The 17,931-nt window shown below is 39.0% G+C and overlaps 3 protein-coding genes across 6 annotated transcripts; all 3 read right to left on the reverse strand.

Annotated features, from left to right (window-relative positions):
* Positions 1–2,008: 2,008 nt before the first annotated feature.
* Positions 2,009–3,635, reverse strand: LOC116252966 (light-harvesting complex-like protein OHP2, chloroplastic). Its single transcript, XM_031627628.2, has 2 exons — positions 2,986–3,635; positions 2,009–2,350 (listed from the first exon to the last, which is right to left on the reverse strand). The coding sequence occupies exons 1-2, from the start codon at positions 3,417–3,419 to the stop codon at positions 2,236–2,238; spliced, it is 549 nt and encodes a 182-aa protein (XP_031483488.1). The 5' UTR covers positions 3,420–3,635; the 3' UTR covers positions 2,009–2,235.
* Positions 3,636–5,325: 1,690 nt separating this feature from the next.
* On the reverse strand, positions 5,326–9,973 carry LOC116253681 (glutamyl-tRNA reductase-binding protein, chloroplastic). 2 transcript variants are annotated; one of them, XM_031628619.2, is made up of 5 exons: positions 9,356–9,973; positions 9,037–9,108; positions 7,840–7,944; positions 6,996–7,145; positions 5,326–5,931 (listed from the first exon to the last, which is right to left on the reverse strand). In XM_031628619.2, the coding sequence occupies exons 1-5, from the start codon at positions 9,773–9,775 to the stop codon at positions 5,701–5,703; spliced, it is 978 nt and encodes a 325-aa protein (XP_031484479.1). In that variant the 5' UTR covers positions 9,776–9,973; the 3' UTR covers positions 5,326–5,700. The 2 variants fall into 2 exon arrangements, with proteins under 2 accessions (XP_031484479.1, XP_031484478.1); XM_031628618.2 differs by having other exon boundaries at positions 9,037–9,117; positions 9,356–9,970.
* Positions 9,974–10,646: 673 nt separating this feature from the next.
* Positions 10,647–17,429, reverse strand: LOC116252379 (uncharacterized). Of its 3 annotated transcripts, none has more exons than XM_031626589.2 (8): positions 17,276–17,429; positions 16,953–17,187; positions 16,703–16,765; positions 16,417–16,556; positions 16,068–16,105; positions 15,879–15,927; positions 14,926–15,090; positions 10,647–10,975 (listed from the first exon to the last, which is right to left on the reverse strand). In XM_031626589.2, the coding sequence occupies exons 1-8, from the start codon at positions 17,418–17,420 to the stop codon at positions 10,800–10,802; spliced, it is 1,011 nt and encodes a 336-aa protein (XP_031482449.1). In that variant the 5' UTR covers positions 17,421–17,429; the 3' UTR covers positions 10,647–10,799. The 3 variants fall into 3 exon arrangements, with proteins under 3 accessions (XP_031482449.1, XP_049933216.1, XP_049933217.1); XM_050077259.1 differs by having other exon boundaries at positions 16,691–16,765; XM_050077260.1 differs by having other exon boundaries at positions 16,691–16,765; positions 16,953–17,142; positions 17,276–17,428.
* Between the last annotated feature and the right edge of the window lie 502 nt (positions 17,430–17,931).

Here is a 17,931-nt window from a genome sequence, read left to right on the forward strand (position 1 = left end):
ACCATTTAGGATTAGGCCACCATCTTACTGATATTTACTTGTCTCAAAATAAACATTTCAATTAAGCATCGTGTCTATGGAAATAGTGTAGACCTTTTACCACTCTGTCAGTCCGACCAACTATGCAGTACCCCTCGGGACAAGCCAGTCTTTTAATAATAATAAAAAAAAGGAAATTACATCTACATGCTGCAAGACAAAATGGTATAACATTTTATGCATTAGTAAGCAAGCGTATACCGCTGAGTCCAAGATGAACATTTCTGATGTTTGGCTTACTGAACCTTATTCTACAAGTTTGAACGAGTTTGGGCCATCTCCTTCCCAGCCCTAGTTGTAGGCGGTCCAATATCCCTACATCATGTTACTTGAGCTGTATATGGGTTACTATGCGGAGCTTTACATTTGCAGAACAAGCATGAAATAGTTGCTTGCTTGCTTGTTCCCGGAGCAACACAGGCATCTTTAGCTTTAGCCCAAGAATTGTCACCTGTCTGAAATCAGGGACTACCAAAGTTATAGATTGACTTCTCTTTTGTCCAATAACAGAAACTATAGAATTCCTTTTATATATATAAGGCTTGCGAGATGCATAGATGCGCAACCTCTGTGAACATAAGTGTGTACCATCTGGATTCCTCAAATGACACATAATGTGGCAAAGGCAGTTTGAAGACAGAGGAAATCCATTCCTGCGTCCAGGACGGAATTTGAAATGATGAAATTAATGAAAATGATTGGGCCCCAATCAATATAGGATTCCCTCATTTCACTTCATTCTGTAATCAATCATTCTGCATTGACTTGACAAAATACAAAGTTCCTCACTTTACTTGCGCCCTGGAACTGCTAAAGAGGAGAGAGGGGCTTATTGCACGATAATGGCGGTGTCAATAACACAAAAGCGAACCACAGTGAATCGCCTTTAGACAAGTTCAAGCAGGTAGAATTTGACAGGTAAAATATTCCCATTAGTAAGTCAGACTGGGGGCAGAATTGTCGGGTTCTGATATTATTGTTCGATTCAGGTGGATATTCAGAAATGAGCTAGACAAGCTTGTTTTTAATTAGGGATCTAATTTAAGGATGTTCAAAAGCAGTTTGACAATGGGAACAGTAACAAACTGTTCATGAATCTGTCCCATGGAACAGTTTGTTACTGTTCCCATTGCCAAACGACCCCTAAGTTGACCTACCAACACAACACAGACATGTCTATACTGATTGAGGTATTTCAATGCACTGTTGGAAAGGAAACTTTAACATTTAGGGGACGGGGCTTCTTTCGCTTAAAAAGAGGCCATCCAAAACAGGTGAAGTTTACCATGGTAAGCTTCATCCTCCATATGCATTTTATGTTAAAAGGAAGACAGAGAAAACTCAGACTACAGGAGGTCCAACTTCTTGTTTCTTGCTCCGTACACCTTGAATGAATCTACCTTGGTTTATCCTGGTGGAATCTATCAAGGCATCAACCACCCCCTTGATGGCCTTCATCAGCGTGCATTCTTGATATTACGTAATTCATTCTCCAATAACTGTTAAAAAATTGGGCAACTTACGCAACTTGGTACAATTTACCTGTTCAACTAACCACAGATGATGATATATGTGACCCTGGTGCAACTAAAGCAGGCAAGAACAGCAATGGTAATGGAGATGCTTAAGTTTAACAAGTTCCGTATAAATATTTTGTATTTTGAAATACCATAGCTTTTGTTTCAGTAGTTGACTTTAAGGATAGTAATGTTCAGGATGATAATGACTAGCAAAACTTGCTGCAGTTGATCATGAAGACATCGAATGCTTGGATATGAGTGTGAATGTGCCTGTCTGGGTGGGAGTGCATGTTGCATGCGCATGTGTTCCTCTGTGTGTCAGAGAGAGGGGGGAGGGGTGGTTGCATTCTCAAACACCAAGCGGAAACAAAACACCTCTTTTGCATCCATCCGTAGCGTTTAAATAATCGAATTTCACTCATATGCTCGTTGCAGGAAAACGTGACAGATTTACTATAATGGCACGATTCAATTGAAATGAGAATGGAATTACACGATGAATAAGAGAGATGTTTGATGGCAATCCTACAATTACTTCCTATACATCTGTACCCACCATATGAGAATGGAACCAGATTTTTTTCATACAAAGGGGAAAAAGAAAAAGAAGAGAAGCTTTGGAACGATAAAAGATACAAGGCAAAGTGCAAGGTTGAGAACAATAAGAAGGGATAGATCATTCAAGATCTACAATACCAAAATTAGAGAGAAGAATCTTTACTTGATCCACAAAATCTGAACCCGTAGCATACTCGGTCAGCAGCCCAACAGCAAACCCGAACATTGCCCATCTGTAACATCAGAATAACTACTCAGACTCCATAATGTTTCATGCAGAAGAAAAAATTATCGTATTTGCTAATACAAAGTACAAACCAACATTCACAGTATCGCGTAAAAGATTTATTCGGGCAATGCATAGGATTAGTAGTTCCCCACAGAGCAATTGACAGTTGCAACCAAATCCAATGAAGTTTTGGAACAAAATTTGCTGGACAAACTGATATTTAGGTGCAGCGAAAATTTTCCGGATTCCTTAAATTTCATAGAATTCAGGATACTGTCGGTTGAATCCAAACCCCAATAACTTTTTTGGCTGCATCCAGTATTTAAAAAATTACAGCCAGCCACACATTAGGTTATCTAGATTTTGCAGAACGTCGACATAGTTTTGTTTGTTGCTTCAATAACTCACCTAATTACCTCGAGAAAATTCGTTGGTTTCCGAAACATAGAAAAACAGAAAAAGAAAAATTTTGGCCCATTTGCAATTTTCAGTAGAATAACAATGGATTACACCCAAATCCAACAAATTTTAACAAAAAACTGTTGTCCAGAATTCAGATAAGCTGCAGAATAAAAACATTGGGCAGAGTCGAGTCGCTAGAAAAAGTAAACAACTTCATAAAGAAAGCCTGCTATTTACCTTCCATTAGCAATCTCATTTTTGCCAAGGAATCCAAAGACGGGTCCTTCATTTGCCTCTTCTACCTTCTTCTCACGGAAGTATTCCTGAAGCTCCTTCGCCATCCTCCTTTGGAACTCAATTGTCACTGTTGCCGGCACCTGAGAGTCAGGCACCGTCCCCGCAGTAGCTGGCTTGGTTGGTGGTGATGGAGATGGAGGTGGGGAGAGAATTGGAGAAGAAGAAGAAGGAGGAGTCGGAGGCACTGGCTTCAATGGTGGTGTTGGTTCTCTCAGTGGTGCAACAGGTCTTCTTAAGGGGCCTTCGGCTTGGGAACTCCTGATTACGGTGGATGATGGCTTCTTGGAGATGACCCTTCTGAATGCTGTGGTTGAGGAAGATGATGTGGCTGAGCATGATAGTCTCATAGAAGGGATTGTTGATGCCATTGACATCTCGTTCCTTGGTTTACTTGCTCTTTTCCTGCCTTCTCCCCCTCTAGTAGCTGCTCTTGAGTTTCAGAGGAAGGAAGATGGATCTGGCAACTGATCAGCCGCAGAATCAGTGGATAAGATTGAGCCAAGTTCCATGCGTTCGAGTCGAGCAAAATTTCTCCTTTTCTGCCATATGTGGAGCATTTAGCGCGTCCAAAGAGGGAATGGTTCCAAGAATAAAGAATCAGGAACCACAAAAGGAGGACTACAAGTTATTTGCAAGTCAAATGTATGGGATTTGTAACGTACCTTAGATTCTCGGATTGGATCCGAACTATTTAAGCTCCTAGCCAATATGGACGTTAATCAGCTCATGAGGAGGCCTGATTTGTGGTGTACCAGAATGAGAAGCAGGTCCATTCTTCGCACATTCAAAGAAAACGGCTTAAAATTGAATTGTTAGTCGAAGTTGAGCTGCGGCCCTCGACATCCCCCGTCGCCAGTATTGGTCCAACTCAGTTGCTTTGGGATCCAGTAAATACGCAAGAAATGGGTTTCAGATCTGATTCTCTTTACATGCAAATACTCAAAATTCCAATCCAGAATCGCTTCCCAACAATCTGCATTGGTTGTCGAATTTTTTACTTGAGAGATATAGCCTAAAAAGTAAAACCCAGAGTAAGAGTGGACGTTGGGCTGAGTACCTGAGGGGCTTTCGGGTACTGGCTTGAGTCAGGCAGGGGGCTGTAAAATAAGACCTCGGGCCAGCCTGGGCTGACTTCGGCTTGGCCTGACCTGATTTGGTCCGGTAACATTATAATATATAATTATATTTTTATGCATTCTTATTACGCATACCATATTTATATATTAAATATGAATGTTTTATTTACTTAGTTCATTAAAATTGGGTTGAGCCAGGCTGGGCTTAGGCTGCAGTAAGGCTCCAGGCCAGCCCCAGACCTAGACCTGGGTGTGCCAGCAAAGCAACAAAGTTGTTACTTCATGATCTTGTATTTAACAATACAGGCTAAAATCAAAACCAAAGAGAAGAGGAGAGCCTCTGGAAAGAAGCAAAATTGCTACTCCATGCTTAATCGTAAAAATTTAGAATAATTGAAACCAAGAGATTAGCATAGTTGGAGACGGCCTTGGCCAGTGGAGGCTGTTCAGAAAGAAGTTTTAAACATTCGACCAGTGTGTTATTAAAGTCGGAATTGAACCGAATAGGCTAAAGCCGTAGACTGCCGATTCAGTGAATTGAGTCGGTGTGAATTGGCAAAACGTAAAATAGAAAGGATTTTTCCCCAAGTTTGACGAGGAAGCAGATGAAAATAAGTAAAGCAGGTTAATCCAGCATGGTCAGGTTTCCCAGTTCTACCCTGGAAATGGGTTATCTGCTCTCATGGAAAACCTGTAATTCTTAATTTTCTTATTAGCAAAGAAGACGCTCGTATGACAGACATGTGACATCTTCCTTTCCTGTCATTCCTATTGAAGCGATCTCTATATTACTTCGGCCTTGCACCAAGTGAAACATTTTAGGCTGACCTCCAAACATCTTCGTCAATCTATCTGGTCAAGCATGCAGAAGTAGGAGGGTTCATATCTCTGGCGTCGTCTGTCGGCAGCGAAGCTTTCCATCGGATAAAATTGTTCCAGCTTGTGAAGGTTTCCTCCTTTGAAGTGAATCTTATTTTAGAAAACCTCCGAAGCGAATCATCAGAGCCAAATGAGCGCTGCCACTGATACTGAAGATCGGTACCCTGGTGCTAGATAATCTTGATATCCTTAATGTGTTTCACTATCACCATTGAGGAATGTCATATCACTTGTCACCATGCACTCACAGGCAGCTTAAGATGGCAGAAAAGAAACACCGGGGTTTACAGAAAGAGTCCTGGTTACACCATCAAAAAAATAGACAGAGCAAGCAGAAAGGCTCTCTACCAGTGATTATTCACATTAATAATGGAGAAGAAGCAATTTTTCAATTTGAAGACATCAATAGAATACATAGGAAGCTCATCTCAAGACCTAAAATACGACGAGTGATGTTCCAGGATGATTCTGGAGCCCTTAACTACACACACAGACTTCATAAATAGGAAAAGTTATCTCAACGGACTGAGACCGCTCTCGGCAAAAATAAGACTTGAAACTTTTTCTAAGAAATTTCCACACTTGAGGAAAAGAATGGGCAAAAAAATTGTATCAATGACTCAAATTTTGCTCATTGCAACATCCTTGCTATGAGAACAGTGGTGCTACCCTAGCTTGAATAAAGAGACGAAAAGACGGACTACCTTGCTACTTTTCTTAAACACTTAACCTTGTCAAACTCTGGAGTCGTATAATTCTTTTCCAGTTCCCACGCTAGTTGGGACAGGTAAGTTATTGATGACTTTGCAGCTTTCTCATCAGTTACTTCTCTAAGAAAAGGAATACGGGCTGCAAAAATTTCTTCTTCTGAAGAACGAATATGCAAGTCAAAGCCCAACCTGTCAACCCACATCATTCTTGCTTCCACTACCTGCAACAGGAAGTCCATTACAGTCTTAACAGCTCTGAACAAATTGGGATAATTAATACTCATACATTAGCATTATGTTCCCGAAACTCCACATGTAGAATATCTTTATTGGCCTATACCAATTCCGTGGATCTTGTGAAAGCAAACGATTATTGTCTTTTGTTTTTTCTTGTTCAGGAAAAATGTACGATCTCTTTATTGGTCTATACCAATTCCGTGGATCTTGTGAAAGCAAATGATTGTTATCATTTTGTTGTTCTTGTTCAAGAAAGACCCACAGAAAGTTGCCCATAAGTAGCGATGATGCATATCCTCGCCCTTAGATGATCAAGTTTCTTTAATGAAAACACTCTAAATACAAAGTCTAAAGAAAACAATCATCAATCTTAGTTCTCAATTCATGCATCTTTACTATGGATAGACGTGAATACAGGATCATATTCTATTTAAGATTTTTTTCTTCAATCCCAGATTCTTTTAAAGTTTGGGATTATAACAGTTATCATATCCATCCATTTCTAGAAAGTCAACAAACTCTGGCGTGCAACACAAGAATAAGTCTTGTGAAATGCCATGTCAAAAGAAGATAATATAAAGTGTGAAGAAAACAACCATCAATCTTAGTTTTCCAGTCATGCATGTCCACCATGGGTAGATGGATGGAAAGAGGATCACTATTTAAGACTTTTTTCTTCCATATAAAGCCAACAAATTCTGGCACGAACACAAGAATCGGACTTTTAAAATACAGTTCTCAAAAAAGTAACATATTTTACAAATTTGTAGAGGATGAAAATTGTGGCAAAACAGGGAAGAAAATTTATCAAGAGTTAGGAATTTTGTATGACACACTGAAAAAGAAGTTTGTAATGCTAAAAGCCTAAAAAAGCATTCTACACCCTTATGGTCCTTTTACTTTGTCCTGAAATAAATAAGAAAGGACAGAGAGAAGGTTCTATCTCGTCCCACACTAAAATCTTGTTGCTACCACTAAATGCCTCATGAGTTACCAACCTACCACATCAACAACATTTATAAATAAACTAGTGAAGACATCTGCATACCTGAAATTCCAAGTCCACAAAGATATTGGAAAACCGATGAACATCTTCCATATGGTCATTGTTCATCTCATCCACAATTTTTTGTGCACAAATTCGTAAAGGATCTGGAAATGAATTTCTATATTCTGCATCTGTCACCCATATGCCATCCTGAAATATGGTTCAATGCAAAATGTAACAATGTAATGGATCAAAGTTTGCATAATCACTATTTAATCTATGGTTTGAATAATTGTGCCCAAAATACGTATTTTGTTGTTACTTTTGCTTCTCTACTTTTCTCCATCCATTTATTCTCCTACATCAGTTAAAAAAAAAAACAAATTTTTATCAAGTAAGATCATGTATAATTATGACATACTATGAGGCATACTTCTGTACAAGAAATCGTGTGCCTGTGACTAACCCCTTTTCTCTTAAGACCAAAAGTAAATCACATGATCACATCACAAATCCACAAACTTACACATACATTTGGCTTCATAAGACAGCAACTTTGGTAAAGTAATTATTTAACAAGTTCCAGCAGGAAGTAAGCAGAATTACGTTCATATTCATGTAAGGTCAAGCCAACAGTTCTGTGGATTTCCTAGTCTTTGGAGGCCTAAGAGAATGAAATTGATCTCATTTGTTTTCCTAAAGCCAAAACAGTAGGCTACTTAGCCAGCTGGTTTATTTTTAAAAGTTGAATTCACAAATAGGTACACAATAGACCAGGATATGTAGCAATGGAGTTGGGAGAGGAAATTATCTGTGCATTAACTAAGATAGCTAGGGAAAAGGCATTGAACTTTCACATGCTCATATTTTGAGGTAAACAGTTACCAAGTCAGAGTAACAATACCTCTTTGAAATCTTCCATGTGGAGCACTCTCTCAACAGCCATGACATAGAGAAAGTCTTCACATATTTCTGTCTCAAATTTTTTCTTCCATATTGATTGAAGCCTCTGCAGCAAGCAATATGAATGACTTGAACTTCCAGTAGTACGAAGAGATGATCTTTTGAGGAGAAATGGAAAAAGGTCACAGACACAGACATAGAATGGACTCAAATCTTCAACATATGGTGATAATAGTCATGCAACATTATTTAAGCTTTTGCAGGACACAGAACACCCCCAATGAACAGTAAATTATGTACCATAGAAATAACCAGCTTTCATAGGATCACCCGCAAGTTGCAAAGAGATTGGCAGTTTATCATTACCTTAGATCTTTTGAGTAACGATTAATTATAAAACCATGTAAAAGAGCCCGTTAACCTCATACAACACTAACATCCTAAGGGTGAAATCATAAATTAGGGTTCCAAGAGTCAAAGAGTAAGACATGAGACTGCTTATCAATTTGAAAGCAAGTTTAAAAGCAATAGTTTTCATTTACTAAGCATTTAACAGGTTCATCCACTACAATTAAAGATAATCACTCTGTTCCTCCCTCAGACATTTAGGACCTATGTCACATGAGTGCAGGGTGCAAGTGCTGGTGCAGCGTATCCCAAAAAATTTGGGTGCGAGGGTGCGGCGAGGGTATATATATATAATATATTTGTTGTATATGTATAAATATATATATGCATAATATATATAATTTTAGCTTGTTTCTTAGCTTAATCGGTACTTTCTTTTTACTTTTATTACTGTACATAAAAAAAAAGGGACAGAGAGAAGAAAAAAAAGAATAGAAAATATTTTGAACTTGCATAAAAAAGAGGATGCAGTTGGGGTGCATGTCAGAGCCGCACCCATATCAGCACCAGCGCCAGCACCAGCACCAGCATTGCGTCGACACGGGTGTGGCCCCTTTTTTGAAGAGTCTGTGTGACATAGTTTAGGACTAACCAGCACTCGCATAGGAGAAAAGAAAAGAAAAAAGAGGAAGTGGCGACAAAAGAAATTGTTATATTGTCATGCTAACTTGTGAATCATAATGAACAGTAGCAGCTAATTGAATTTGACAGCAAAGATTCCAGCATTCAACTCCAAAACATATTCAATAAGAATCTTGAGGACAAAGTCTAAAACAGAGTAGTCTCATACCTTCCGCAGCACCTTGTCTTCTGGGCGAGAAAGGATGCCCTGCAGAGTACACTGAGTAACGCAAGGGCCATCCTGTTCCAACTGGTTCAGATTAAAAAAAAAAAGACAATAAATAAATAATAAATAATAAGTAGCTAAACAACCACATTTTTTTTTCTGAATGGCAAAGCAGCACACAGACCCACTATCCTTAAAATTGCGACAATCCCATTTAACCCCAACATCCACGAATTCAAACACAGAATACTAGTGAATTTCACAGAGAAATACAACATGGAAGAGAAATTTCCGAGGCAAAAGGAAAACCAAAATTTCACACCTGAACATGGAGACTGGATTTATTATTAGTGGAGAATGTTGGGCCCCCCTGATTCATGGACTTTAAGCTCAAGATTGGCATCCCATCGCCGTCAACAGCGAAACGAACGCCGATTCCCAAAGGCCAGCCTTCTTCAGTGATTGCGGAGAGCGTCCCCCGTGAGCTCAACTCCATGATGGTCCTCGATACTTCAGCTGAAGATGGTCTGGTTGCTCTTTCCTCCGACGCCTTCGGCTGAGCTTCAGCCACCCCAATTGAGCATTTTGGAACCCTGAGGGAAGATTTGAGAGGAGGACATTGCTTGAAAGAAGTGAAGAGGAGATTCTTTTGTGGGAACGTTGGATGGACGGAGAGAGAAGGGACTCTTGAAGGTGAAGGAGAGATGAGAGATGGGTTGAACGAGAGGGCGTGTGGCAGCATCGTTCCCGGGTCAGCGATGGGTATGCGAGACTCTACTCTTGGAAAAAAGGAGCCTCCAGACGGAGAAATCTGTGGACTCACCGTCTGTGGCGTCGAGAAAAATGGTAAGTGCGGGAATTAGGTGGATGAGTCGGTCTCTGTGTTTCGCTCGCAAGGAATGAGGATGGCGACTGTGATTGGATGAGAATCCGGGCTTCTGACATTGATTTAGATTGGTAGAGCTACCTACCGTTCATCTGAGAATTGACGGTCCACATTTATCATGACTGTTGGCTGCGACACACGCATGGACTAACAAGGAGGGCCGAATTTGTATCTTTCGGTTCCGATCTCAATTTGAAAGGACCCGGCAGAATGCTTGGGATCAAGCAAGAGGTCATAACGCGAGCTGATTTAGTAGCATCTTTTAGGCAAGCATTTTTTTCTGTAGGTTATTTTGATAAAATTTGATCAGACAGATACGGACCTATGTGTTTGATTTGTTTAGACTTAACTCTGAATTTGTGATTTTAATGAGATAAACATTCTTTTATCACAATATTTTACCCTCTCATACCTCTAACGTATGCATGAAACTCTAGATCTTCTAGCCGTGTCTTAGCTACCCATCTAGTTACTTGTATCGCTTGCATTCTGCCTCAACTCAATCTAAAAATAATCTGCAAAGCGGCTGCCAAAACCTTGCTTTTTTGTTCTTATCGCTTAATAGTCCAGACCCAAGCCCTTACTGGACTGGTTTCTGTATGTGTTTAGATTATGGGGTTGATTCTTTCAATTTAATTAGGGAAGTCATAAAAAATCACTTGAGTTTTCCCACATGTATACATTTTTGCACGCTCTTCCTATTTCGGATAATGCCCATGTCATAAAATTGGCACAAAATGAACTCATCTGTATTGAAAGCAGAACGACCTATAGCCTGCATATTTACAGTCGGTGCGAACAACTCTGAAGGAAACATCAAAATTTCATACTTTACAAACGGGGTGGTCACTCGCCAGAAAAAGAAGCATGCAGATACATTTCATAATGTCTCAGCAACAGTATAGTAATCTTTCACCATTAAAATCTCCCCACAGAACTTCTTGGGAACTTGTTCCAAGATTCTTCCCTCTTGCCATGCCTGACCCACCATGACCCCTGGTCCGGCATGCCGGACATATATAACTATCAGATCACTCAATGGCCAAGGGTGTTTTGCTGCAAATAAAAATACAGGGAAACAACAATCAGCAGAAAGACTTTAATGTAATATCAGTTTTAAAGAAACTAGTGGACAAACTTTAAAAAGCTACACATAAGTGCTCTGCAATAAAAAAAAAAAAAAAGTGCTCCAAATAAATGGTGAACACGAGTTGTTTCAGCTACGAATAAAGCACAGAATGAATTTGCTATATGAGGAAGAAAAAGAACAATGAAGACAGGCTCTATACCAACATTTCTCAATCTCCAGTTCACATCCAGACAATACTCCAGAAAATAAACGAGTACCAAATAGAACACTGCAAAAGATTGAACGACTGCATTCCTGATTCAACTTGTAAATATTTAACTTGTAAGTCTTGATTTTCTTGAGTAATTTCCAATTGTCCAACTCCAACATTTCACTCATACGATTGATCCCACAGTACTGTGGCATCATCACCAAAGAAAGATAAGACGACCACAATTCCCATCATTGTGGAAATTATCATTGCATCTCCACCCACTTCTAACTCAGAAGCAACATTTGCTTCCTATGATTCCCATTACTTTTGCATGTTTTTGCAGTTTGCACCACTATCAAAGCAACTTTCTTTACTTAGCTATAACCATTATCACCAGTATAGACACATGGATTAGAATCCAGGGGCCCAGAAAAATAGACTCTTAGATTTGGCACTACTTACATTTGTTAAGCTGATCGACCTTCAAGGTAGCGGTATAAAAGACTTGAAACTTTTGTGGTCTCTTATGGTTAACACTAAGAACAGGTATAATGGTTGCATTTATTTTCTCAATCCTCGATACATTATACTATTTAATGTAATATTTTGAAGATACATTGATAGCCTGCAAATCTGTGGATCAAATTTTTAAACTAAAGCAGGAACTTAGTTGGAGTTTGAAATGCAAGACCTAGGAAGTGGCATAAAGATCTAGGCATGGAGATTTCACAAGATCACCATGATGGAAAGCTATGGCTTGCTTAAATTCAAGATAGAAGAGGTCCAGTCTGTGCACACTCCTCTAGGTCAGAATTTGAGGTTACGTCCATGGCAATGTCCTCAGTCAAATACAGGACTTTCAGAGATGCTGAAGATTCTATATGAAGTGCAGTGAGGTGTTTGATTTATGCTATGGATAGGGCAAATCCAAGAAAAGAGCATTCGAATGCAGTCAAGTCGATTTTACATTATCTGAAAAAGCATGTCAGACATCAGTTTACTATTCCAAAAGAGCACAAATAATAGCGGTCTTGTTGGGCCCATTGATTCTGATCATGAAGGTGACTTTGACAAGTTGAAATCTGCTCCTAGGTATATCTATAGTCTAGGTGGATGTTCCATCAGTTGGAAGGCGATGTAGCAAAACACCATAGCATTGTCAAAAAAGGAGGAAGAAAAAACATAACTGTGTTGAGGTTGCCAAAGAGGCAGTACGGCTGAAAGGAGTGGTGAAAGAACTTGAGTTTGTCAGAACAGCATTTTTTATATTGCAATAGTCAAAGAACTATCTGTCTTGCAAAGAGATCCTACATATCACATAAGAAACAACCACAATGATGTCTGATATCACAAGCTTAGAGAAATCATTGTAAGAGGCCACATTCAATTTATTAAACTTCCTTCTAAGGACAATGTGGCAGATATGATGACAAACCTCTGCAACGGCTAAGTTTAAGCAGTCTTAGGCAGTATCCATGCATTCTAATGTCATGATCTGATTGATACAATTATATAGAGAATTATGTCCCCCATGCAATATAAGGGAAGTTTATGCATAGCATGGAGGTGTTGGGAAAAACTATAACTTCCATTCAAGCAGTTTATACACCTGCGGACGATTTGACTGATCCTACTCCTGCCATGGCATTTGCACATTTAGATGCTACTACCATACTATCAAGAGGATTAGCTGCCTTTAGAGAAACCAACCATCACCACATAATGGAAGTTTTGCATAATTCTCTTGGGGACGTGTATTCCCTTCAGGAACCCAACCATCATCACAGAATGGAGGTATTCAAGAGAGTAATTTCCTTCGACAAGTCCAACTATTATGATAACTCATTATCACATCTTCACACATATAATATATATGCCTGTGTGTTACATATGCACCTTAAGGCTCTGGACTTGAACAAGAAAATGAGTGAGAAATATAAAGAACAAACCATTTCATTCAGTGTCTTTCAGTACTCTTCTATTCAATATCCGCCTGTTTCCTGGAGTACTTTCCTTATATGAAGTATTTTGAAGATGACCGGGCGTGTAAGGTCTTTAAGGTCTGTGTCAATTCTTCTTTTTCTTTACATCGTATAGCTATAGTGTTCATCATTTATTTTGAACACATTTTTTAATGCATAACACAAAGGGTGTGAAATTAGGCTAATTAGCAATAACATCACAGACACAATGTCCATCAGACCTGGTCCTGAACATGTTTTAAATGTAGTAACTGGATTTGAACTCAATCCAACTAGATGCAGACAAGGTATGTCATTAGAGACCCACAGAGGTCATCAAGTTCAGGTGCTTTACTAAAAACCCAGATGGTCAGGCCCAAAATAGTTATGGCTCCACAAACAACTGTCAGACTGAAACCCATGACAGATGCAAATAAGATTGCATTTGATACCTCAGTCAATCTTCCTTTCCAAGTGATCAGGGTTTTTTCATACAAACAGAACAAGAGTTCTACCAAAATCAGGGCTAGTCATGCATTAACTAAGTTAGGATATCAGTCAGAGTGGGCATACTTGAGAAAGCTACATCTAACCATTCCTTGTTGTGCCTAATGATAATGAAACAACTAATCCTGACAAGGCTCTTTGCTAAGAAGAATGCTTTGAGGAAGAGTGTGCATGGCACTCTGTGTCAAATCTCATATATCAGGCACATTGAATCAACTCAGAAGAATTTTAGGTTCTTCTTTCAAAAGTCAGAAAAAGATCTTATCTATCATGTTTTAACAGAATTCTACCTGCTAGTAAGTTTTGTAAGAGTACTACCTACGGATATACAGGTTGTCTTCATTGTTTGGGCATTTGCCAAATGCCTTTCACTAATCCTTTAAAATTCCTACTCAATTTCTTTTCAATACTAATGTCTATATCATCTTTGTCTGCAGCTAGAATTAGAAGAGCCGCTTTCTTGCCTTTCACAATCTTTTCTACTAGTCCCAAATTTGTGGGTGACCTTGCTACAAAAGATCACATACATCTGAATAGATCAATCCACATAAAAGGATCAACTTTATTAAATAATTTTCTGAGCACAGAAATATCATACGCATACACAGGTCGAAAGGAACTCTACAATCTCAATATCTGTGCATTTAGATTGAGAAACTTCAAAAAGCATGAATAAGCTAGCCAAGTTGCATTCGAGCAAAGCTCCTATTACCTATATATGCTGGCTTTTGTTTCATAACCTTCTAAGAAAGTTCATAACATTCAAAGGCACATGTACATTCATATGGCGACTGAAATGTATATTCCACTTCTGGCCAGAGAATTAACAATACATCATTACATAGGCATACTTCTTATTTAGACCAACTATCTAACTAAGAAAGAGACCAATCTTTGTGGGATCTTTACAAGCAAAAGATCTTTACGTTGTATTAAGGATTAAGTTATTAACAAAAGAGAAAGAATGAGATTCTCATGCTGCTGACACAGAACTTTGAGCACAAGAATCAGAGTAAGACAAAATGCTAGCGACAAATGATTCTCATGCTGCTGACATAGAACTTTGAGCACAAGAATCAGAGTAAGACAAAATGCTAGCAACAAATATCACGGGCTTCAGGCAGGAAAATAACAGAAAGGGGAAAAAACACGTGCAATGCACAGGAAAGCTTTTCAATGCTCAAAATCAACATTAAATCAATGTTAGGAGATGACTATTAGACACCAATCCTCAAAGCATTGACGCTTGATGTACCTGGGTTAGGAAATCCTTCAAGCACAATATCTGGTTCTAGTAGTCCATCCCCGTACTCATAAGCTAAATCACAAGGTTGTGATGTTGACATTACGTCGCGAACATCTGTAACTCTAAAATAACATGGATACCACGAGTTTGCAACTCTTTGCAAAATATTTCCACCTACAAATGGTAAGATTAAGCACACAAAAATCAACAAATCAAGATAGAATAAAGCCTAAACACATAGCATCATCATAAAATAACCAGACATAATAAATCTTGAAAAATTACATCATTAATTGACAGCTCAGGAAGCAAGTGGTAACAGAATGCGAGTGACTGTCTGCCTGTGATGCATATTTACATACTTACATATGCAAATATTGAACAGAAAATGTTTCAAAATGTAACAATATGGTAATACTAGGCAAACCACTAAATTCTAAGTGGCAATACGGAGCTCCGTCTGATTCCAGGGATGTAAATGTTTCAGACATAATCTGATCCAAATGCAAGTAGTTGAATTGGATATGAAAAATCACATGAGAATAGTACTTGAATGTAGAGATGGTATAGAGTGCTGCTTAACCAAATACAACAAATATCATATTTCATTGGGAATCTGAATCCTATAAAAATTTGGATATAATTTTGTATCTTTTAAATTTGAAAGAAAACCTGGTCTGGGTCCAAATAAGCAGTATCTGAATAGTCAGATATGATAACAGCTACATGTGGTCTGAAGCTAATCAGTGGACATCCCTGTCTGTTTCTGGCAGGAAAAACTATCAAAAGAAAACCTCAAAAACAGCCATGAGATGGTAACAGTGTAATAGAAAAGCACATAGATAGGCTATCAAAGAAGTGACCGTCCTGACCTTATTTTTCTTCTCACCTAATAATGAGATATCAAGAAAATGATTTACATGAAAAGAAAGAGAAGACATATATGTGCCAGAGGAACTTACTAGGGAACATTCTTCCATACTTATTCCCATCCTTGGCATGGAATATGACCTGTTACACCAAAGCTTCTTAGTGGATTAAGAGTACTGCCAGATAATAAGTTGAATAACGTACCCATAACAAATAGGAGGATAACAAAGAATACAAGAGAAAAATCAAGTAGGCTGAGATCAGCGTCAACGACAACTCACCTTATTGAACCTATTCATCCAAGCAAGCGACAGGGGAACTAGCAAGAGAATCAACACTAGTACGTCAGATCACATACACGGAATCAAATATGCAGAAGGGATTAAGAATTCTAAACTACAGGGAATTAATATTATTGCAGTGGAGACAGCCCATGGTTTTCTCACCTAACATCGGTTGAGATTTCATAACAGCATGATGTGAAACTACGACAAGCTGTTCAGATGATACTAAAAAGATAGGAATTTTAAGTAACCCCGGCTGATTGAAAAATCACTTAAACAATTTTGGGTGATTGTTTACACACCACAAAGGAAAGCTACGCAACAAGTTCCAATGAATGACCAGTACCTCCATCTGTCTTGCAATTCCAAAACTCCAGCGGACCAGCAGTGTCTTCTCCTTCGCACAGCAATTCCGATGCACTTTTTTTCAACAGTTTCGGATCATCATAACGCGTTCCTGTCACTGCCCACATCCTTGCTACATGCCTACATGATAGTTCAACAGATGCATCTACGAAACATCAACACAGCCACCTTTCTTTTATACGCAATAAGTATTAAAAAAATGATGTTAAATTGAAAGGAAAATTCTCCACCAAAATGTACAACGTAAACAGCACCGAAGTAAAAACCTTGGCCGCAGCAGGTAGAGTAATCGATGTCTTCTATCCTCTGGAATGTCCCCGATTTTCTTCCTGAATCACAAGTACGGATGTTATGATAATGTACATAAATTGTAACAACCCGACCCACTCCTGGGCTCGGGTCTCTGGTTCAGAAATTCTTCACTTTTTCCTTTATCACGATGGGAGACCGCTGCATCCAACAAGTAAACGCTGTAACATCGCATGATTGCAAAAAAAAGCTACATATTCAACTCACCAAAGGTATCCCGCAGGATTATACGACGCCGGATCCAAGGGAATCAACTCCTTCGGCGGGTCGAGAAAAGTCGCGACGTCAAGCTCATCGAGGTATACCCTCTTCCCCGTCCGCGATAGATCGTACGGTTTCTCGTCCCACGGCGAGACTTCCGCGCTACTGCTGTAAGAATTCCTCCGAAACTTCAATTCTTGAAAGGATGACGAATCAGATAGCTTCAATCCAACAGTACCTCCTGCGAGGTCGAAATTCCCCTAGATTTCGAGTTCGGGAACGATAATTCTGGCTTAAGAGTCGTATTCTTGGGGGTATAGAGGACCTACCTGAGGAAAAACCTAGCAGCTTTCGAGAGGAAGATCGGAATACAGCATGCGAAGACACGAACGGAAGATGGGAAGAGCACGGAGAGCACGCAGAGATCCGCATCCTCGCAGAGACACTAGGGTTGAGCGCGAAAGTGAGGGACATTTGAAAGAAACGCGGCAAGGACTCACGTACGGGGGGTTTTAGGATAATTATCTCGTGAGGACCACAACATTATCTATAATTTCTCACCAGCGCCAACTTTTCTGGATTTCTGGACAAGTACCTCAAACTCAGAAGACTAACAACTAGAAACATTATGTGAAAAATCAAGTTTTGAACTATCTATTTTCCAGGAAAGCTAAGAATATAGTATCAGATTATGGAACAGGGTGCTCGAACGATGTTGCCTGGAATCTTGCACTAATCTCATCTCAGCCCCAAGTTTTGGCTTTCCCCCTAGTAAGTTTGAAACTCAAGTGATAATTTTCAATATCAAATTTCTTCTCTCTGGTCAACAAAGTTTGCTTTTGAGAATGGCGAAGTTGCAGTTAATGAGCCATTATATTCATGCCATTATTAAAAACAACTAAATACTTAAATGGTTCATTTTACTATTAAAAAACACTTGAGAACCACCTTTGTGCTTCAATGTTTAAAACACGAAAACTTTTTT

This window comes from Nymphaea colorata, chromosome 4, assembly GCF_008831285.2.
Source record: "Nymphaea colorata isolate Beijing-Zhang1983 chromosome 4, ASM883128v2, whole genome shotgun sequence".
In the NCBI taxonomy this organism is placed as follows: Eukaryota; Viridiplantae; Streptophyta; class Magnoliopsida; order Nymphaeales; family Nymphaeaceae; genus Nymphaea; species Nymphaea colorata.

Excerpts from the sequence above, each read along its gene's own strand:
- LOC116252966 (XM_031627628.2), bottom strand. The coding sequence starts at position 3,419 with ATGTCAATGGCATCAACAATCCCTTCTATGAGACTATCATGCTCAGCC. Across the intron at positions 2,351-2,985 it reads AATGAGATTGCTAATGGAAG|ATGGGCAATGTTCGGGTTTG; the intron begins GTAAATAGCAGG and ends CTGATGTTACAG.
- LOC116253681 (XM_031628618.2), bottom strand. The coding sequence starts at position 9,775 with ATGCTGCCACACGCCCTCTCGTTCAACCCATCTCTCATCTCTCCTTCA. Across the intron at positions 7,945-9,036 it reads AAGACAAGGTGCTGCGGAAG|AGGCTTCAATCAATATGGAA; the intron begins GTATGAGACTAC and ends TGCTTGCTGCAG. Across the intron at positions 7,146-7,839 it reads ACATGGAAGATTTCAAAGAG|GATGGCATATGGGTGACAGA; the intron begins GTATTGTTACTC and ends ACCATATTTCAG.
- LOC116252379 (XM_050077259.1), bottom strand. The coding sequence starts at position 17,420 with ATGTCCCTCACTTTCGCGCTCAACCCTAGTGTCTCTGCGAGGATGCGG. Across the intron at positions 17,188-17,275 it reads GCTGCTAGGTTTTTCCTCAG|GAGGTACTGTTGGATTGAAG; the intron begins GTAGGTCCTCTA and ends TCGACCTCGCAG. Across the intron at positions 16,766-16,952 it reads AATCCTGCGGGATACCTTTG|GAAGAAAATCGGGGACATTC; the intron begins GTGAGTTGAATA and ends CTTGTGATTCAG.